The sequence below is a fragment of the Anser anser genome, assembly GCF_964211835.1.
Source record: "Anser anser genome assembly, chromosome: 2".
NCBI classification, from domain to species: Eukaryota; Metazoa; Chordata; class Aves; order Anseriformes; family Anatidae; genus Anser; species Anser anser.
The window spans coordinates 101588259-101611307 of record NC_139721.1 but is presented as its reverse complement, the minus strand read 5'-3'; the positions used below and the strand labels follow the sequence as shown (position 1 = coordinate 101611307).

At 39.0% G+C, this 23049-nt stretch overlaps 1 protein-coding gene across 18 annotated transcripts in view; it reads right to left on the bottom strand.

Moving 5' to 3' along the window:
* The window catches only part of SUGCT (succinyl-CoA:glutarate-CoA transferase), a 338050-nt gene extending 315168 nt beyond the window's left edge, over positions 1–22882 (bottom strand). For 17 of the 18 annotated variants that reach the window (XR_014578981.1, XR_014578982.1, XR_014578983.1 and 14 more), the window contains exons 1-7: positions 21941–22882; positions 21711–21779; positions 18487–18538; positions 18325–18398; positions 12460–12545; positions 11465–11515; positions 6010–6130 (exon numbers count right to left, since the gene is read on the bottom strand). Coding sequence is in view for 15 of the 18 variants with exons in the window: in XM_083822414.1 (XP_083678540.1) it covers positions 6010–6130; positions 11465–11515; positions 12460–12545; positions 18325–18398; positions 18487–18538; positions 21711–21779; positions 21941–22073 (586 nt within the window). In the remaining 3 variants the exon portion in view is untranslated. The remainder of the gene's footprint in view (positions 1–6009; positions 6131–11464; positions 11516–12459; positions 12546–18324; positions 18399–18486; positions 18539–21710; positions 21780–21940) is intronic. The other variant, XM_083822412.1, reaches the window with a different exon arrangement.
* Between the last annotated feature and the right edge of the window lie 167 nt (positions 22883–23049).

The window sequence follows — 23049 nt, the reverse complement described above, 5'->3', positions numbered from 1 at the left end:
TTTAAGAAATGGCATGACAGAAAAAGGAAACATTGAAAAGAAGAAATTGGGTAATGCCATAAATGACACAAAGAAAGCAATCTGCATATGATACAAGGTATTATGTAGCTTGCTTCCTAGAAAAGAAGGAAAGGAGCCAAAAAATAAGGAACGCCCAGCTTCAGCAAAACCTGTAGAAGAGAAGTAAAGCAAACACAGTTCAATCAAAAAGTAATAAACGAACAGAGCGGGGGGACAGGAGTTGAGAAGCTAAGAGCAATAGCTTTCATCATTCAAAAAACTTACAAAATTCAAAGTCTTTCCAAACGTATTACCTTCAGAGGTATTAAGAAAAGAAAAAAGTGCTTTAATTTGAAAATAATGTTGTCCTTTTAAACAGTGCCCCCTCCTGTTCAGAAATAAACTGACTTTCTTCGTCGAACTTTACAGACCATACCGATAGCAACAAATGGTCACTCGCCTGTGACCTGTACATGATTTACTTTAAGCAGCCAATTTTCAAAAAAACTTAAACCAATCTCAACCACAGAACTGTCAAAATATATTATATTTAGACTAATTTTAAGATTACTCTCACCAGCAAAGACAACTTGTGAGTGAGAACAGACAATCTGGAGCTTGAGAGCACTTAAAAAGCAGCAGAAACATTGAGAAATACTGCTGCCACAGGGCTGGATACATTCAATCAACACTGTTTGGATAAGAAACTTGGTTTGCTAATCAGGACTTCCAAAATGTCAAAAAGACAACAGCATCTGGCTTACCTATGTCTAAACTCTTCACCCACATATGACCTTGGACTTTCTGAAAAATTACACTGCCTTTCATTTTACTATCACTAACGATTTGCAACAGTCCAAAATTTAAAAAGAGGTGATTCCATACCAACAGCATTCCTGTATGTAAGAGAAATTGCTGAAGTCTGAGTAGATTATAAAGTAACATAGCTTCTGACTTCCAGGAAGCCTGTCTCCAGATTTTTTCTGCTACAATGCATGCCTAATTCCACTGAACCAGTCACCTCCACACCTTTCATTGAAAAAAGTATTTTATGCAGTAGAGTCAAATCTTGATCTTTACACTATAATGAGAACAAAACTTTTGAATGTTTTCTCACAGAATGGTTCTGCTATTCCTAAGCACAAAACTGAGGAGGAAGCTGGTTTGTTTTCCTATATTAGAAAACAACAACTTTACAGATGTTTGCTTAAAACCCTGAGAACTTCTATTCTTTATAGTGAAGACTTGAAAAAATTGGGAGACCTTTTTGTCATGGTTATGCTTTTCTATTAGTAATATTGTTGTGCCTTTTGAAGGTTTTATTTTTTTTTTTATTTCCACCAAAATATCTGAATTCAGTTTTAAGCTATGATGTGAGCTCGGAAACACACACTTTCCAAGGAAACACTTGCTAGTGCTTCAAGGCTAAAATCTCCAACAATTCAGTCCATGATCCACATGCTACACATGGTATACATACCACATCCCAGCAGTTGGTTCTGACAAATATATCTAAGCTGTCCTCACAGACCAATGGAGAATGCTCAAGCCCACTTTTTATTTATATTTACTGCTCATACCCATTATGCAGCAAAAAAACAGGTTAGAATGAAGGTTCTGAAGGAGATTATCTGAAAAATTAATTTGGTAGGAAAGCGTGGGTTGCCAAAAGAGGTAAGGGAAACTGATGTTTGGTGAGGAACTGAGCTAGCGGGGGAAGAATCTGAACTTGCTAAGCTGGGCAATTGCATCTAGAAAAGGGCAAGGTAGAAGGTAATAGACAGAGAGAGTCTTATATTTAAAATAATAATAATAACAACACATACAATTACAACTTGAGCACACACTCTCTGGAATAATACAAAGGAAGGATACAATGCAGTCTGGAGTCAGAAAGTTACTTTCCATATTTTTGGATGGCCCCTAAAATTAAAAAAGTTTTAATACCCAACTCGACTTATTTATACTTATATGTAGCAACTGAATGAGACAAAAAAAATCTGAAAGACATCTTGATCACAGCTGTTATACAAGTTATGCTGCAGGGTGAAACTGATTCCTTCAAATTACTTGTTTATTGATTGCATTCCATACCTATGATGTTTAAACATGAAAGGTAATATGGTTCCAAAAATAAGAAACCAAGACATTCCAGATGATATCCAGTCTCATTAATGAGTTAACTAAATGGATAGGGGAAGTAGTATCCAGTAATTACTTGTAATTTATTAAACGAATCTGCCATAATGTCTTCAGCATGTAGAATGAACAACAAGAAAAAAAAATGGGAAAACACCCCGATTCTGACACACTGGACATGTTTATTTCTTGGTTACTTATGCATTATCAAGTGTTATGCCAAAATGTCTGTCTCTGTATTCTCATATCTAAAATGTAATAGAGTTCATGATAGTCATTAACAATGACCAGCATCATTTTGTCTGTTAATAATAGCCATGATACATAAAATACACCCTTTAAAAAGCATATTTGAAACTGGCTGAGTGAAACAGCATAAACCACTCCAATCCTCTGTTCAAAGACCATGTAACATAATTCATGTTATATTGTGTATCCATTATCCTTCACAGGACCTGCAAAACAGAAAGAGCTTGAGAGCTAACATATTCCTATTATCTCTTGCGCAGCCTGTAAGTGAGGTGCAAAATGATGGATGAAATCCCACTGTTTAGAAGTAAAAGGGGTTTCTGTAACCAAGATAATTTGTCTCAACAATTTTCAACATTTGGGAAGACAACTAGTCCATTTAATCCAATGTTCTAGGCCAGCACATCTCTTACATCTGACAAACAATATTTCTCTTTGGATCTTCTTTAACTCATATTTTCCATATCTCCAGCTAGGCATTTTATATACACATAGCTTTTCTATGGCATTACCAAATAATCTTAGACTGCGTTCTCAGTCTCTTTCCATCTGAAATATTGCATCTAAGCCCTCGGGAACCTACAAGAATTCAGTTAGTCCAAGGGTCATTCCACTTCACTTTAATTCCAATCCTTATCCTTGTACATTGTCACATGCATAGCTCCTGTCTACAGTCAGGGAACTGAGTACTTTTTGAGGGCCTTTCAGAACACAGCATTAACCTGTTTCCTGCACTAATTTTTCCACAAAACCAGGCATCCAAATCAGATGCCTCAATTAACTCACATAAACCTGTTTTTTGATCACATACTATCATGCCTAACATCACAACATCCAAGACATTGTTTACAGACAGATTTCTCTGCCCAAATCCCCTTATTTTTAATAGGCTTCCACATCTAAGAAACAAGAAGAAAGAGGAAAAGCATTTGAACACTATGAACAGCAAGCAAAGGAATAGGAGGTACCTTAAAAAGTGAAGGATTACTGATAAGGTTCCTCCATCTGCTTCAGAAAAGTGAAATGATTTGTATGTTTACATAAACAGCTTGATGTGGTCAGTTAACTTTTTGTATGTTTTCCTTGGCAAAGTTATGATGCATATTAATAACACAGGCTCCAACAAAATTTCACCTTGCTCCAATATACTGACACAGATGATTTATAAGTATCCATTTTACCAATTTGTTCTAAAGCCTTTTATATTGAATATTCAAATTAACAATTTCTCAAATTGACCCCTTGCAGAAAATGGCTTAAGTACAGAAATTCCCCTAGCATTCTCCATAATAATTAGCAGTACACATAGAATCATAATTACTATTAAAATGTTTTATTGCATTTAACAACCTCCTTTGCTATTTGTCTAGCCTTATTTGTTTACAATGGAAAAAAAATCTTTTGGTCTCTTTCCATAGAGATTCACATTTTAATCTGAGCTTCTACACTAAGCAATTTTTGTCAGCAAATATTTTAGTTATGACCTTTTTACCATTTTTTTTTTTAAAGCTAAATGTTCTTACATCAGCATTCACCCCACAGCTCCAAAAAAGCAAATGATATTTGAATGCAGTACAGTAAACAAAGTAGTTTTGAGCTGTAGTGTCTTGAATCAGGTCACAGTGTTTAGAAATAAACCAGTTTGTTCTTCTCAACTTGCAGTAGTGCAAGCAAAGGGTTAGGAAAGCCAAGGCTAACCTGAAGCTGAATATAACAGAGAATGATCAATGGGCTGGAGCACATTTCCTATGAACCCAGGCTGAGAGAATTTGGGCTTGCTCAGTCTGGAGAATAGAAGACTGGAGAGACCTTACAGCAGCCTTCCAATACCTAAAGGTGGCCTACAGGAAAGCTGGAGAGGGACTCTTGGTCAGGGAGTGTAGCGATAGGACAGGGACTAATGGCTTTAAACTAAAAGAGGGGATATTTAGATTAGATAAAAGGAAGAACTTCCTCACTGTGAGGGTGGTGAGGCACTGGAACAGGTTGCCCAGAGAAGTTGTGGATGCCCTAACCCTGGAAGTGTTTAAGGCCAGGCTGGATGGGGCTTTGGACAACCTGGTCTAGTGGGAGATGTCCCTGCCCATGGCAGGGGTGTTGGAACAGGATGGTCTTTAAGGTCCCTTCCAACCTTAACCATTCTGTGATTCCATGAAGATGATTAAGAGACTGCAATATCTGACATGAGGAAATGATAAGAGCTGAGACTTTAGCCTAGAAGAAGAGAAAACTCAGGGGATTCTTACCAATGAATATAAATACCTGGTGGGAGGGAGTGAGCAAGGGGGAGCCAGACCCTTTTCAGTAGCACCCATTGAATGATAAGAGGCAATAAGCAAAAATTAAAAACCCATGGCATTGCACCTGAGCACAAAACATATTTTACCATGACAAATGTTAAACAGTGGAACAAATTGTCCAGAGACTGTGGAGTTTCTATCTGTACTCTGTTTCTGTATCTGTATCTGTTTCTATCTATACTCTAAACCCATCTGGACACAGTCTTGAGGAACCCACTTCAGGTGACCTGGCTTGAGCAGGAGAGTTGGACTAGATGAACTCAAGAGGTCCTGAGGTCCTTTTCCACCTAAGCAATTCTGTGAAATGAAGAAGTAGTTTTTCTTACTTCAGTCAAAGTTTTCATCTAATATCACAAACACATAAAAGCACTCAGAAGTTGACATGTGCAGTGTGAGAGGAAAAGCAGATTTACCAAATCAAAGGCCAAGCCATCACAAATAAATTGCAAGATGGGTATCATTTTATTCTTTCGTCAACTGTACAGCAGCTAAAACCACAAAAACATTCCATTTACTAATGATAAATTACATGCACAAGCAAATGTGAAAAACACTGCGGTAACTAACCACAGGCCAACCTAAACATACATAAAGAAAGACTTAACAGGTTTCACAGCTAGTCCTGAACATAATTGCCTTTCTGCCCCTGTCTTCTTAAGAGCTCAAAAAAGCACAAAATCATGAAAAGTATATCACAGACTAAAAAACCTCATTTGCTCCCCATTAAATGGGAAACACACAGTAATTAAAAAGCTAAAGATGTTATTCAGAAATTCAGAAGCAAAACAGGTCTGGCCTGATTTGCAACTAAGATTTTAAATTGGTATTTGAACGTGTGCAACTTCTTCGTTTTAATTTAATTCTAACATGTATGCAGGTCCTGATATTCATGTCTACTTCCTTTCCATGAACATGTAACTAGATAACTGAAGAAAGAAGGATGCTTCAGGGCAGTAAGCATTGAAATGACTAGATTGGAAACTTGCAATGAAAACTGGTTCAGTAAAACCAATGGGGGAAAAATGAGTTATCAATCTGTTCAAAGCAAAATGCAAGGAGCCACACCAATGCTGGCTCCTTTGGGGCCAATAGGAGCACAGCAGTCTACTATTGCCACTGTCAATCACCTTATAAAGTGCTGACATCGTTGCTGCCTCCCAATTTTTCTGTATTGGTTTTTGAATTAAAGTAAAACTTGTTTTCTATCTTCCAGTTTAACTTAACTGACATTGAAATAATATACGTTGATATTGCTACATGACTTATAACAAGATGAGTGGAATAAAGGAAACAATGACATAAGTTACTGAAATTACAATACCTGTTATTGAACAGTACACTATGTGAGGAGCAATCTTTTTAATGTCTTCATAACCTAGACCAATTTCAGCCAGTTTCCCAGGGATGTAGTTTTCCACAAAAACATCAGACACAGCTGCAAGCTTTAGAAAAGAAGAGTAAGATTTGTTAATGAGCTTCCAAAAGTTCAATAAATTCCTCATATAACTTGACATCTCACTAATCAAGATGGTTCTTGTCTTTCTGACAGAACAGAATTCAAACCTAAAGAGATTTTTTTGGTCTGTTAGACTGTGCATGTCTGCAAACTACACATTAGGGATGCTGTGTGTCTAGAAAAGAAACTACCAAAATCCTAAAGCTATTAGATGAAACTACAACATAATTGTATTAGCAGAATCACATTAATTTCCAAATACTTCACCAAAATTTACAGAACAGTCACCAGCTTTATACCTGCAGTTAGCTTGAGGAAAGAGGGGGAAAAGGATGCATGTTTATCTTCCATGTTTTCTCTACCTTATAGTTATGTAAAATGTTGGGAGGGGAGTTGGACACGTTTGTTTTGTTGTTTGATTTTTTATTTTTAAGTTTTAAAATGATTGATTACACTTACTGGAACAAAGGCTATATATCCCACTTTCTGTATGTGGAAACAAAATACAGAGCCCAAAAATGTTATGAGGTTAACATGAACATCTTAAAATCACCTCAGTTAGAACAGTGATGTCAAGCTCTGCAGCATGATTTTCTGCATCACATCTAAATGAATGACCTAGTCCAAAATCTACTGAAGTTAAAGATTAACACATGACTTTGATGGGCTTTAAATTGTATCTTTTTATTATTATAGAAATTATGAACAGAAATATTTATACATGTTTCAATATAATATTGAGAGCTTCTGAAGCTTGAGAACTACATATTAACAGAAATATGTAGTGCTTAGCAGATTAGTATAGTTTTGGGGTTTTTCCCCTGTTTGGTTGTGGGTTGGGTTTGTTTTGTTTCTTTTTACAGGAATTTAAAAGTTATTCCCTGAGAGGAACATGTTTGTGCACGCATCTTTAACCATGATCTAAAACATTTCATTTCTTAATGTTATTTCAAGATGATCAGAGTCACATTCACTGGAACTACCATGCAGCTGTCTGATCAATATATACAGCACATTGGGCCAGCTTCTATAAATTAGTGTCATCATATCAGCAATCATAAGCATTTTTGTTTTAGCATGTACACTGTTTAGTTGAATCTAAGGCCAAAGAAACAGCCAAGCCAGCAAATATTTAACAGGAAAGACAAACTCATTCTTATTCAGTCAAGAAGGCATGCGAATTATGAATGGTTTAACCGGAATCATGGATGAAACATTAGTAAAATTTACAGAAACTAAGTTCAGCATAAGGTAAAAGTGGGTTTTAAAATGCATGTTGTAAGCTATTTCAAGGGGCTGTGTCAAAAACTGCTAGGACTACTAGTTTTAAACCATTACAATATGAGAAAGTCTCCATATTCTAAATAAGTATTGCTGGATTTCTATGTGGACAAATGGCTCTTTTTAAAAAAAAACTATTCAATAGGAGTGGACTCCATAGAAGACCATAACTTCATGACAGTTAATAAAAAAGCAGGCATTTGTCAAAGGACAGTTCTCAAGAAGATAAGGTTTCTACAGAGCTCACAGAGCTAAAGCATTAGCTAGTAAAAACAGAAGCAGCTCAGACAGATCTACGACTGTCCCAATCCTCTGTGCAGGACAGCAGATCCAACCACAGAAGTAAATTAAGGGCAATGCAGTGGGGGAAGCTGTTAGTCGTTTAATGTCATGCCTTTATGAAAAAGAGAGCCAAGGGGGTTCATTTTCTCTCTAAATCCTTCACAGTCCATACATTAAATACTTTTCCAATTGGCAGAACTACAACCTTAGCTAAATTCATCCAAGAAAAGCAATCAGTTACAACTTGTGTACCATTTTCACTATGCTTTGTAATCTATCAGATGTACAGAGATGGTATAGGCTAGTTTGAGATCCGTTGCCCACCTCACACTGAAGAACTATCTCCTACAATCCACTAAGGGGGAAAAAAAGATGGCTAACAAAAAATAAGTGCAATTCTTCTGGATATGGCAACATATATGGTTGATTACAGTGTGAAGTGAAGATACAATGATTTAGGACCAGTCTAGCAGTGTGTATGTATTCTTACAGAGATTAACATAATGTTATAGATGTCTTACAAATATTGTGCCAGCTCTGCCACTAACATTCCTATTACTCTTGGAAATAGTCTTTAATGTACAAGTCAGTGTGTGCATAGTATGCATCTCTTTTGATGCTCAGTGAACTCTAAGAGGTACCCAGTGTTCTGTTATTGGCAAGTACTGAACTCAGACTCTGATCCTAATCAATTGCATGTTCTTAAAACACAATAGGTGTTTCAGTCTTAAAATTCAATGGGGTTTTAAGTCCATTGTCAACTGAAATTTCACACTGTGTTCTACAAGCCCTCCAGAGCTTATCACTTGTACTTCTGATTCTACTAACAGCAACAGAATGCAGACCTGAGTTGGAATACTATATGCTTCAGATCAGACACTGATATGTTCAACCTCAGGACAGAAAAAGGTATCATGCACGCCAACTAGTCATTAAATTGAATATAAACAACACAATGATGCTACTAACTTGACAGAGCAGGCTATTCATCGCCTTCAAAAAGATTTTTTGAAACAAGTACTCCACACAGAGAAATGTGTGAATATGCACACACTCAGATGACAATATTCATGACACATGCTGACCTATCAGCTAAATTGAACAGGAAGAAAGAAGGAGTACCATTAGCTCCCAATCCAACTGAATTCTTCTAAGTCCTTCATGACTAAACACAGAATTTAATTAGTTAAGTTTAAATACTCAGGAGAAAGGTATCCAAGTTTCTTAAAACAAGATGCTGAAAATTGCTGAATAATGCTCTAAAAAGATTGTGTGTCAGAGGACGGCATTAGTGCACATACCATTACTGAAGAGAAAATCATTTCCATTGAGTGAGACATTCAAATATTTGGAAGGCAGTTAACAGCAAATTAAAAGCATTAGGAAGGAAAACAGGGCTACAAGTGACATAGAATAAAGAAACAAAACAGAGCACCAAAGTAGTAGTAGGAACTTCAGTGTAAAATAATCACATAATTATGCAAGAACAGACCTTTGGGCAACTGTGCATTTTTTTTTTTTTTTTGGTTGGTTGTTTTAAGTACTGTGCCAAATCCAGGACAGTTGATTAACAGGTTTCTTCTGCATACTTGATAATATTGATGCAATTATCAAGGTTGTGGTTTTTTTCATATACCTCAAGACTCGATTCCTTTGTCAATATGATTCTGGATTCTGATATTAACCTTCTTCCACCTATATGGAATTTACAGGAAGGGAGGAAATGATTTATTCTAGCCATGCTATCTTTCTTAATAAAGGAAAATGATTATAACCTCATCACTTTTCTTTGTAGGTCTTCAGCCCAGGACATAGTTTGTATTTAATTGTGAGTAACCGATGTCCCATATGCAAAGTTCCTCTTGCCATTAGTTACCTTGCAGATACAAACATTACTTTACACTATAGGAAACACACTGCTGAACAACACTCAATTCTTTACACATCTTTCCTGATGTTACCAAAAGACTACTGACAACAAATGATAGCCTCTTATACATAACACTCTTATTTTTAATAAGATACATAATACTCTTATTTTTAAGAAAATCCAAATGGAAAAAAAAAGGAAGAAAATACACTCTGGTTCCATTTGAGATGCAGTATTAAAATGTCAAGACCTCTGCACCAAATTGCCCCAAGGCTATCACTGAGTGAAGTAGAACAATGATAGGAAAGTTGCTACTTTGATACAAAAATCATGTGGGGTTTGAACTCAGCCTCAATCACAAAGGTTGTAATACTGTAAAGTCACCAGCCATTGAGTGGCACAAACCATGAAGAGGTTCTCCATGTTGCAGGCAGAAAGAAGTTGTACATTTAACAATAAAATCAAGCAGCCCCCTTCCTACACAAATGTCAAGATGAGAAAAAAGGAATTTCTTAACCACAAATAGTAGCATTCACACATAAGAAACTAATGCTGTATCCATCCTTCCTCCAGTTCGTCCTGACTCATAGTCCCAGATGTCTTCAACTTTGTCAAACAGGTTCAGCCCATATTCATGAAATCAGTGGACATTTTGCTTACAGTAATTTTTCTTCCCTTCACCCTTTCTTTTCCCAAATGTCAAAGAGAACTGGGGTGGTTTTTTTACTGGTTTTCTGGGAGGAACTTTTTTTTTTTAAAACCCTTATTTAGAATGTGACTATTTTATCCAATAAATACATCTGTGTTATTCCAAATGGCCTGTCTGTTTCCCAAACCTTTAGAAGATAAACATACAGCTTCATAACAATCAGTAATGAATGGTTCTGTTCTGCAAAGAGCATGGGGAGAGGGAACCAGAAAACCTTGGCTTATATAGAAATCTTCGGAGTTTAAGCATCTCTCTCTCATAGAGCTGACAATAAAAAAGTATCAAAATATCAGACAACTTCATCTATTTTAATTTCATATGAAGTTCCTAGCAAAAATTACTACCAGAAAAATTCCACTTATTGCAGGACATATACAGTCTCACTGCAAAAAACAAGAGTGATTGGAACTGATACTGAAGCAAACAGGATCAGAAGCCAGCTTACCATTTTAGATATATTGCTACTGCTGCGATTTTTAGCCCTACAGAACTATGTAGCAGCTCCTATACTTCTCAAGAAAAATGGAAAAAAAAAAGGATGACAACACAGGTTTTACGGAATGTGAAATACGGTGCTTTTATTAGCTTTCCAATGTGGGGGGGGGAAAAAAAAGATCACCTTAAATCACCCTTGCATTCTGCACTGAAATACTGAAAAAAAATAAAGATATATGAAATCTGTAGGAATTTGACCTACAGGACAGCACTTCTCAGAAAGATGCAGAGCAACTGAAGTTGTGAATATACTGTAACACTCTGAAATATGCAAAGAGTGTAGCCCAATTCTCCTTTTGTAAGCTCATTGCTGACTTCATTGGAAGGAGTTTCAAGCTAGGTTGATGAAGTTGTACAGTAAGATCTAACGTAGCACCAGGTAAGCACTAGATTGTTAGACCTTCTCCTCACAATATTTAATTTGAAGCTTTTGATGAAGTTTTCAAGTAAATTTTATCTAAAATCATAAGTTACACTGTGCACCAAACTTCTCTGCATGCAAAACTGAAGAGTGTAGAGGCAATAAACTGTAATTTAAGAAGTATTTAAGAAGTGAACTGCACATATACACATTTTTAATTATCAGATATCTTATACTTGAGAGTTTATGCAGAGTTTATTCTTTCTTACACAGGACCAAACAAATATAAAATAGGCATGATTTGCATTCCATTAAAACCTACCTCCCTGATTATTTTTGCTCCTCTTGAATTCTTCATATTGATAGCTATGCTCTGGAGACAAAAAAAAGTAATTAAAATAAAAGCCCTTCTAATGATTATCAACATCTTCTAAACACAACCAACAGTTAAGTTTCACACTACAGCTAAATAAACAATTGTTAACCCCACTCCACCCCTAAAAATAATCTTCTGTTGGTAATGCAGGCTTAATGGTCTCAGAATCAGACAAGCAACAGAACAAGCCTGATGGATGTGCAACTGGGAGCTGCACTGTGGTCTGCTCACTGTATGTTTGTACAGCACTTACTACTGCAAGTACACATGGGGACACCAGAAACATTTGTTTCAATGGCAACAAGCCACTAAACAGCTCAGGCACTTTGTGAAGCTTCATATTAATCCTCAAGTTTCAAACTACACTCAGCCAACCTAACTACAGTATGATGCCTGCTCTCCCCAATCCCCAGCTTCCGGGTAAGGCAGGTCAGCTCAGGTGATCCATCCCAAAAAAATGATCTTTTAAAAGAAGTAATAACCCTGAATTTCATCAGGGTTAATTTTCAGTTGATTTGCACCAGCAACTGAAGACTGGCAGGACCACTCCTGTATTTTGAAATTGCCCCAGCTGACCCCAGAAGCATACCAGAGACTTACAGCCTTTTTTGTTTAAAATACTTCATTTTTGTCCTGAAATGTACTCACCTTGACAACATAACTAATGCCAATGTAACTATTGCTCCATTATATATGTTAAGAATCAAATGAAGTCAGATTATATTCTTATAAAGTACATCTAAGAAAACTAAACCAGTGAAGTTCTCTGTTAATCATCTTTACTTATGGTTTTACTGTTTATTTTCACTTAGTTTTAAGTCAATGATAATGTACTGTAGAGTTCAGCTTTTATACCAGACCAAACGTAAATAATTTGAAGGAGAACTACATCTTTAATTGCAATTACAACAGATTAATCTTCAATGTAGCACTTCATTTACCTTTTTATTTCTATTGACACTGAGAAAATAAACACTTTCTGTTCCAACAAAAGGTGGGCCCCAAGCTCTTGTGTCATCACCAGCTCCTGTAAGAAATACCATCACATTTTTTACATTTTTTATAACTGTCCTGTATTACACTGGCAAAACACAACAGGAATAAGAAAGTTTTTTTCTTCTCCTAGGTAATATTTAGGCCTTCTAAATTTCAATTAGTTGGCAGGAAAAAAAATAATATACATATTCTAGGACATTTATTTCAGAAAACACCTACGAATGAACGTAATTAAGCAAAGTGAATTTTGTTTTTGGTCGTGCTGTGATGATTTTAAAACAGCTTGCCTTGTTCCTGCTAGGATTATTTACATTTTAAAATAGAAATAAATACATTTGGGAGCAGCTGTATTTTTAATTCCTTTTTAACTTAAAGCAGAGCTGCAATATCATTCTTTCATGCAATCTGGAAGAATTTAGCAGACGTTCACACAGTCAACAAGCCATTCATGAAACACTCCAGACACAAAGTCATGATATCACTAATCAACAAGTTGTTAGGCTGAGTGCTGCAGAACAGCACCAAAAAGAAGCACTTGCTACAGTGCTCCACCATTCAGAAATTCTCTTGCCTTACAGAAAGGGAAAATGGAATTCAAGCTTCTGCAGCTACTGATGTTACTGATTCATTTATACTTAATTTCCAATTTTAAACTTTTCTTAAATGTCATGAAGACTGGCAATCTATTTTAATTGCCAGTTTTAGGTTCAATCTAATTAGAATTAAAACTAAATTTAAGTTTGGATATAATCATGATCTCAAGTGCTAGCAAGCATGCACAATATCTCTTTATGTATTTCAGTATCTAGACCTTAACTGCTTGTTACCTTTAAGGGAGTAAAAACTTTCCTCAGTGAGGCAACACAGAAGATGAATACTAGCAGAGATACGCAACTGACCTAAAGAACCGTTGGTCCAACACAATATAGCCACTGCCATATCATGCTACACACTGGAAGAACACCTAAAGGTTACAGCCATCTAAGCTCAAATGTGGCAGAAGATATACAAATGTAAATTATACTCACCAACATTTGTATTGGTTATTATCTCAAAGAACTATCTTGGTTCAAGCAGGAAGCTTGGGGAAAAGAAGTAGTATTGCTTCTATATGCTCCTATCTTGAGCCAGTTAAACAAAATTTCAGTAATACTTTCCATGTAGGAAAAGGAACACACGCATGTAGTGTGACTACTATCCTCTACAAATAAACACTCCTGTGATTATAGACATCTCACAGAAAAATGAGATTATCCATAACTGACGTTCAAACTGAATGTCAAATGATTGTCATCAAATGATTGACATTCAGACTACTCAGGCTGCCTTTCTCCTTCAACCACCAAACAAACTTCAAGAGCAGGAATGCAAATCTCCAAAATGATTACTTCATACTAATCATCAACACTGCTCCATTCTTACTATGGAGATACTTGACATACATCTGTCCATCTCATCAAATTGATGCAGCTTCTGCCCTGTCACTAATGTGAAAATATCTGAAACAGAACATGACTAAGGATGATCCATAGGTTGCTGTGACAAGACTTTTGATAGATGTTCAATGTTTTGTTAGATGTTCAAAAACTCCATATTCCCTATTGAAAACAAAATACAAGATGTAATATGTCTTAGCATCTCAAACATATGATTTATTAGTTTTGAAAAAAACTGGTAAAGACAATACCAAAATAAAGAAGTTTAAAACATGGAAACTTGATGTGATGTGCAGCTCCTGTGGCATAGTTACAAGCCTCAAATGTGTAATGAAGCTTAAACTAAAAGTCAAATGAAGGGTGTAATTCTAGAATTGAACTGAATGCCATGTGGCTTGTTATTCCCGTATGGTTTTAAGAACTAAAAAATGTAGCTACTCCAATAGAATGAAGAGGTGGGGCTTTGTTTCTTTTGTTTTTTTTTTTTGCTTTACCATTACTCAATCCTCAACAGATCTCAGAAACAGCTCTTTTTATATCAAGTGCAAGTGTTGAGTGGAAAAACTATTATGTTAAGCTAAAACACACACAAATATTCTTCTCTGTCTGAAATAAGTTCTATCTACGAAGCTAACTACTCGGAGTCCAACCAGACTCTAAAGTAGTGACAGAAATCTACTTCTGCATCTGAAAACACACACTGGAAGCTTGTTAATCTCAGACACATTGAGCACTAGAATTAAGATTAGAATGAGTCCAAAGGAGTAGGAACACCTCTCCTGTGAAGACATGCTGATAAATGCTGAAGTTGTTTAGCCTGGAGAAGAGAAAACTCCATGAAGACTTTATAGCCACCTTTCAATACCTAAAGGGGGCCTACAGGAAGGCTGGTGACAGACTCGCTCACTGAGGAACTTCCTCAATGTGAGGGTGGTGAGACACTGGAACAGGTTGCCTGGAGAAGCTGTGGATGCCCCATCCCTGGAGGTGTTTAAGGCCAGGCTGGATGGGGCTTTGGGCAACCTGGTCTGGTGGGAGGTGTCCCTGCCCATGGCAGGGAGTTGGAACTGGATGATCTTTAAGGTCCCTTCCAATCCAAGCCATTCTGTGGTTCAGTGATCAGAGAAGAGCAAAGACTCAAAATCCTAGCAGCAGCACAGTGTTTAGCTTTAAACCCAGAGACGGTATTGGCCCATGATAAACAAAGAGAATAAAGAAAATTTCTCATTAAGGAGTAGTAAATAACCTCCAATTCAAGAAATCTGTGTGAGTATAACTGAATCCTGAAAAAAGGCATCAATTTTATTAGGTGTTGGTTGGGGGGGGGGGGGGGGGGGGGGGGGCAAAGAAGGGCAAGGCGTTCTTTTTTTCGTTTGATTTGTTTCTTTTTGTAAAATCTAATGGCTTGCATGTGAAAAGAGCTTTAACTTTTCACAGACACCCCCACCAAAAAAAAAATCTAAGTCTTTGCAGTTTATATGTAAATGGTGTAGAGTTCAGGAAACTCTAAGGATGACATAGAAATGAAGAGCTACAGAGTCATCCCTCTTTATAATTACATATTATAACTGAGATAGTAATTGCCAATACATGAATCTAATTACAAAAATATTCTATTATACTGAATGCTAACAGTAAAGCCTACTTTCACGCTTTCTATGTGAAATCTAACTGCATCAAAATTTACTTTTATACCTTTATAGGAACTAGATGATCTTTAAGGTCTTTTCCATCCCAAACCATTCTATGATTTATAAAAAAAACTTTACTTGTGCACACAAACACAGCAGGCCTGTTTTGTGGCTATACATTCTCATAGCAAGAACGGACAAGTCAAAATTTAGATTATCATCTTCACAGATACAGGTTCATACCAGCACAAACTCCTATGCGTTAACATTAGCTACATGTTGAATTCCAACACTTCCTAGATGAAAAAAGTCTTTGAGTGAACAGTTTAAATGAGCTACAGATGTCCAATTAATATGGCAAAGGCATAGGATACACTAAAAAGAACTGTAAAGGCAGGTGGGTTATTTTATCTCTCAGAAAGAGAGAACATTTTCTCTATCACACTTGGACCGCTCTGCTACAGTAGCAAAAGATAAGGCCAACAAAAAAAAAAAAAAAAATCAAGCAAAGGTCTTCATGATAATAATACTGAGCCCTAACTTGAGGGCCATTGCGCCAAAGGATTTAAAAAAAAGGCACCATATAAAGTCTGAAGTGCTGCTAAGTATCAGTAGTGAGACTGTTCCTGGTAACTTTTTAATAGTTAGAAAATAATTGTGAATGTAATAATTCACATAATGAATAATTGTGAGCATGCAATAAGGTTATTCAAACTTAGCGTCTGATTCTTATGATTGCTGTACTTGTTTGGTTTTTTTTGTTTGTTTTAAGTTTAAACTGCTATATCATTCTTGTTTCACTGTTCTCTATATAGTCTCCTGTTGTTAGGAAATTAGGAAAAACAAAGCAAAAATTTTAACAGATAGATGTATTGGGTTTACGTGGCAGGGTAAGGGCTTTTTTAGCCTCTGTGAGAGGAGTCCAGGAGTCAGGTAAGAGCCAGCTCCAGATGGCTCCAAAGAGACACAGAACGCTGGTTGTGCTGCTGTGAGAGCAGTTTAAGAAAGGGAAAAAACTGCTGCACAACAGCTGCTGGGAGAGAGGAGTGAGCATCAGCCCTGCAGCCCCCCCGGTCAGTGCAGCAGGAGGGCAGGAGGAGCTCCAGGCACGCAGCAGAAGTTCCCCTGCGGCCTGTGGAGAGGCCCCTGGTGGAGCAGGCTGTCCCCCTGCAGCCCATGGGTCCCACACGGAGCAGATCTCCACGCTGCAGCCCGTGGAGGAGCCCACGTGGAGCAGGTGGATGCGGCCTGGAGGAGGCTGCGGCCCATGGAGAGTCCCCGCAGGAGCAGGCCCCGGGCTGGAGCTGCAGCCCGTGGAGAGGAGCCCACGCAGGAGCAGGGGGTCTGGGGGGAGCTGCCGCCCGTGGGGGACCCGTGCTGGAGCAGTTTGCTCCTGGGGGATGGATGGACCCCATGGTACGGAGCCATGTGGGAGCAGTTCTTGAAGAGCTGCTGGCTGTGGGCAGCCCCCGCAGGATCAGTTCAGGAAGGACGGCAGCCTGCAGGAGGGACCCCACGGGGAGCAGGGGCAGGAAGTGACTGTGAAGGATCAGCAGAGGTTAAGCATCAGGGACTGACCCCAGTCCCTATTCCCCTGCACTGCCCGGGGGAAGGAGGTAGAAGAGAGTGAAAAGGGGGGGGGGGAAGGTGTTTTCAGTTTGTTTTGCGTTTCTCACTGCTCTAGCTTGTTAGTAATAGGTAATCAATTATCGTCACAAACAAACAGACTTGGCATAGTGAGATTAATCTTTGAGTGATCTCCCTGTCCTTACCTCAAGCCTTGAGCCCTTTCCATCATATTATCTCCCCCTTTCCCTTTGAGGAGGGGGGAATGAGAGTGTGGTTGTGGTGGAATTTAGCTTCCCAGCTGAGTAAAGCCACCACGGTAGCTCCTAATATAATGAATTTACCAACATATAAAAAAATTACCTTAAAGGAAGAAAAAAATGGAAGTATATTATAAACCTATTGAGCCTCAAATCTGAGGATCTTGACTGGGGACTCATAGTTCCTATATAAATCCTTGCTGGAAGTTTCTGTTCACATGTCAAATTTTGGATGTCACTCTACAGTTACAACTGTTTTAATTCCCTCACCACATTACAAGAAATTTGAAACACCTAAGCATTCCCATGCCCAAACTAAAACCTCAAAGTCCAAACAACTCAACACATCAATTTAATTTTGAGTGATGGAATAAGCCATTTTAGTAAGTGATGACTTGGTATTGTTTTGTACCTTAATATCTGGAAAGACATGACCTGATCTTACAACTTCAACCTTCTCACACTCATCTTCCCTAAATGTATTGGGTTTTGAATAAAACACACATACACAGAGTACATTGTTAAAGCAAACAGAACATATACGTGCAAACAAACTTACTTAACTAGTTCCCTATCACACCAGAAATAGGGCAATGTCGTCAGAGTATTCCAGAAATTTGAAAGCTATAGCTTTAAAAAATATAGATAAACAGCTACAAAATTAAGTTTTTCTTAGCCAATACCATATACACACTAAACAAAAACAGTCGCCAATGCAACATAGCATTGTCTTTTTAAATATTTTCAGAGAGTCCAGACTTACATTCTCAGTCCGTGGCAAACACCCCACAACATTATCACAAACCAAATTGTTGTTAATAATCTGAGGAACACTGGAAGACGACAATTCCAAATACACAATCATTTGCTAAACTGGCACGCGTTCTTACCATAGCTAAAATAAAGACAAACCTTACCTGGCCTTTCCACTTTGATGACTTCGGCCCCTAGATCTCCTAAATTCATTGTAGCAAAGGGCCCTGCAAGCACCCTGTAATATTATAAGAAGATTCTTAGTTTTTCCTACTACAATACTCACATCTAGACAGAGCATTCCAAATGATAGACAAAACACAAACCTTGTTAAGTCAAGAATTTTCACGCCATCCAGTGGCTTTACATTACTAGCACCTGACAAGAAACAGAAAACAGTAACTAACTGGATTTTTTTTTTTCCAAGATGTTTCTGATTGGAAGTTTGAAACCCTTCTTGTGACTCTCTCATCATCCTCCCTCCCCAAATACATGATAATAAAGCTTTCTTTACAAGTATGTTATTAGGATTATATTACATTATTATTGAAGACTTTCAAAGTCAAAAAAAAATCTTATGGCTGATATAGCAGAACCTATTATAGACACCCAAGAATTCTACAGTAAAAACTACCTCAAGGTATTTTTATATATGCCAACCACAAACACACATCTTTTAAAGACTAACCTGGAGAAAGATCCAAGATAAGCATGGAAAACATTTGAATGACAAACTAAAATTAATGGATAACAGACCAATGTGAATCACAGTATCCACAGCAGCAAAGCGGTTTGACCTGGAGACCCATGCACTTGCACCACACAAAATCTCTACATTTTAAAAGAGAAGTTACAAAACTGAAGGCCGAGTGTATGAACCAAGGAAACACTCATTCTCTCTTTTGATTCTCAATGGCAATTACACAGGCAAGACTACTAGCAAACCACAATTCTCTCCTCCTTTCCCTCCTCACCCTTTCCAGCCTGACCAGCTCTGAGAAACAATAGCAGTGGCACAAGGCAAACAGTCACATCATCTATCACATCACCACAGGTTTGCAAATATCTCTGGGTAGCCTTGAGTAAGGAAGTTTTTCTTCTGCTGACTTAATGTCTTGAACTGCACACTGGGAACGCAAACACTACACTGTCCCATGCAGATGGGGATTTCATTACTCTTTGTAAGGTGGGCTCCCACCACAAAAAAAGGAAGCAGCACCTGCCCAATAACATCACAAAACTTACACAGCACTAGCTTGTGTTAGCTTTGTGTGTTTGTCAAGGTAAAAAAAAAAAAGATGTAAAACATGGCAAAAACAGTTAACTCGAGCACAGACTTCCAGAACAGGAGGAAGGAACTACAATCCTTCAAAGCGCAGGGCATCTCCAGACCAACACAACAGTGGCATGCAATCATGAATGCCTGCGCCACACTCCCTCCGTCAGATCAGTGCCACCTATCACAACACCCCCCCCCAACGCTTTTTTTTTTAATTTCAATGATTTTTAATCTTAATATGTTCATATATATAAAAATAATCTACAGAGCTATGAAGAAGCATTGAGAATTCAAGGCTTTTGCTATGTTTTCCGTCACTGTACTGCTCTCAGTAAAAAACATTCACATCCCATTCTTCATCTTTAAGACATTTCCCCTCAATTATTACAAATCACTCCAGAGAGATTTGAGTTTAACTGGGTTTATTTTTTTAAATGCAATATGCAGACCAAGCAGCATGTTGAAAACAGGCTAACAAGCTTGTCTAAGAACAACCACGTATTTTGAACATTTCAAACCCTTTAGGAAAACTCAGACTGTCACCTCTCTTCAACATTTGCACACCTCAGTGAAGACTCCCAGTGCTGGAAAACACTTGTGCTAGTGCCAGGTAAGCATCACAGATCCTCTAGTGTAACCTCAAGATTAGCAGGTTGGCTCTAGATAGGCAAACACTTGTGCATATGCTTATCTTTTAAAGAATTAAGCCCATCTGCTTCACAATAATATTGCTGTTATTAATTAAAATTTAAAAATAAAAAAAAAAAAACATTTGTTAGTTAGCCAAAAGGGCCCACCTTTCTCTCTTCTTTGCATTCCATTTAAAAATTGATTCTTATTCAATTGCTCACTAGCACTAGAAACCTTAGTGTCTTCCGGAGCCAGCATTCAGTGTTACTTCCATTTCTCACAGCCACACTACAACAGTCTTTCACAGCCAACAGGTTCCCTACCTGCAGCCAACAGTTTCAGGAAGCCATTAAGATTTTTCCCAAAAAAAAGCCTGTAAAAAGCCTGTGAAGCATCAAGACTGGCCAATACTTACACATTCACACCCTGAGACTGATGAATGCTTACTAATTATCGCTTACACTATGGCACAGCTAATGCTCCATTCAGGGATTAGGACTCCGGTATAGCTGAAAGAAAACATGAGTACAAGCATTGTTTCAGAGATGCAGGCCCTTGGGAGCTTTCCATAAATGCTTGTAGATAAGGATGATGTCCACAATGATAGAGAAATGCAAGAAAGAGGAGAGATCAAAAGCTTGCTTGTGAACGACTGAGAAGGCAACAGACCTGCTAGTCCCTTCAAACTAGAACAAGCACAGGCAGACAGAAGAAAACTCCTAGGACCTGAGTTCTCATTCCAGCAGGACACCAATTTGCTAAAACAATTACAACACAAAGCCTTTTGGCAATCAGAGAGCAGTTCTGATGCACTGATCCTGAGTACTGGAGTACTATCAACCCACCCACCACAGCAGGAACAAAAAATAAAATAAAAACATACCATCAGAAAAGAACAAGTATTGACCAAAAGCCTCTCCTGTCCTCATTTTTTTTTTTTTTGACTATGTGCCTTGTATTACCTATGTTATAGGAGCCCAAGTCAAACATTTTTCCCTTGACTATTTTTTGTTGTCATTCTGGCTCAGTATAGCCTAAGTTTCCATGAATCTTGAATTTACCATGAACAAGATAACTATGTGTATCCATTTTAACACATATTTGACTAAAAATAAATAGATCCATTCAATCTTGAGACAATTTAAACACTTTAGTTCAATTCATTACACTGTCCCTATCATAAAGGTAGAAGTAGTGATAAATTGGCCTAATGTAACAATTGAAGCAGCCAGGGAGATCATTCTGTGGCAGAACAGATTGAAATCCATTTACTGTCACATTCACAGAAAAGTTTTCCTTAGTTGTTTTTCCTTAGCAGATTGGGACTTTTAATACTTACACAACAGTGTGAGTTAAATATAAATACAGCAATCCTGTTCTGATTGCTTCCAACTCCAGGGAAGAAAACCCCTGTATCCTAATGCCCCTACCCTGCCTGCACACACTGCTGTGATTTGTGCACACAGCCAGCCTTGCTTGAGGCCACGACAACCGGGGTGAAATCCGCTGTCACTTCAAGCCAGGGCTGCACCTGCTGCGCTCATCTCACACCAGGCTCCGGGCAAGTCTTAGTGCTTGTGTTGGTTATTTAGTAACAGAGTTACTCAGTAACAGGGCAGAGCGGAGCCGACAGAAACTGACTTGGTCGCGGCCCGGGGTTGTTGTCCTGCGGGAAGAGCAGGGAGCTGCTGGAAGCCACGCTCCTGGCACCTACGGGGAAGGGAAAAGGAGACGATCAGAGACCGGCTGCTGCGCTGGGCGACACGCGGGGCAGGGCTGAGAGCTGCCACCCCCCTCCTCATCTTCTTCCTCCACTTCCTCCTCCTCCTCCCCCCGCCGCCCCTCCCGGGGATGCGGCATGTCCCCGCTACCTGCCGCGGGGGGTGCCGGCGAGGCGGCGCTCGGGGCTCCCGGACAGCGCGGCGAGCAGGCTCCGCCGGTGCGGCGCAGGCTCCTCCACAGCCCCCCGCCGCCGCTCCTTCCTCCCAGCGCAGCGCTCAGCATCCCCGCGGCGCCTTAGCGACGGCCCCGAATAGCAGCGCAAAAAGGGGTGCGCTCCGCCGCAATGCGCAAGCGCACCAGCTCCACTCGCCTTTACACCCCCTTCTCGGGGAGCGGAGCGTTAAATAGTTTCCCGATGGAGGCAGTGCGCAGGCGTGGGGCTGCTCCGCCCCGCGGCCGTTGAGGCTGCTGGGGCAGTTGGTGCGCGCGTGGCTCCCTGAGTGGGCAGCGCCTCAGCCGCGGCTCGGGGCTCGGTGGCCCCTGGGGAGGTTTCCTCGGTGCTCACGGCCAGCCCGTGGGCTGCCCTGCTCTCTGGTGTTAAATAGGCCAGATCGGGCAGGCTTTTTGCCTCTGGTGCCGGTAACGGGCGGTAACTGGTGGTGCTAGCCCTGTTACCCACGTGAAAGGGGAACAAAGTGGTAACAAACCAGGTGTTTTCTTAGTATGTGGGACACAGGTGGTCGGCCTTTATAAATATGGAAATTTCTTTTAGGTGTTAGAACAGTGGTTCCAATTGCTTAATTGGAATGTAAACCCCAGGACTTAGCCAAAATCGACTTTTTTGGTTTTATGATGTCTAGCTCTGAGCTGAACCAATGTATCATAGCTAGAAGCCTGTTTCTTGTTTGCTGTACTGTATTGCCAAGGTGAAATAAGGTATCCCCACGACAATTTTCCATGCCTACAAGTCAGGCAGTTATACCACATGCCATTAAATCCTCTTGCTTAGCACATGGTAGATCCTTGAGCTCGCTCGCTCTTCACGAGAGGTGCAATGTTAGTTATGCTGGACGCCCTCTCTTCACCTGTACATAACCCTGGAAGGGTTCAGAAGATTGGGTCTTTAAGTGAGTCTTCCCTGAGCAAACTATTTACAGACTGTTTTTAGTTCCTGGTAGGACAGAGTGAAAGGCTTGTAACAATCCTCCCCCCCCCCCCCCCAAAAAAAAAAAAAAAAGTCTTAATAGGATAAAAAGCC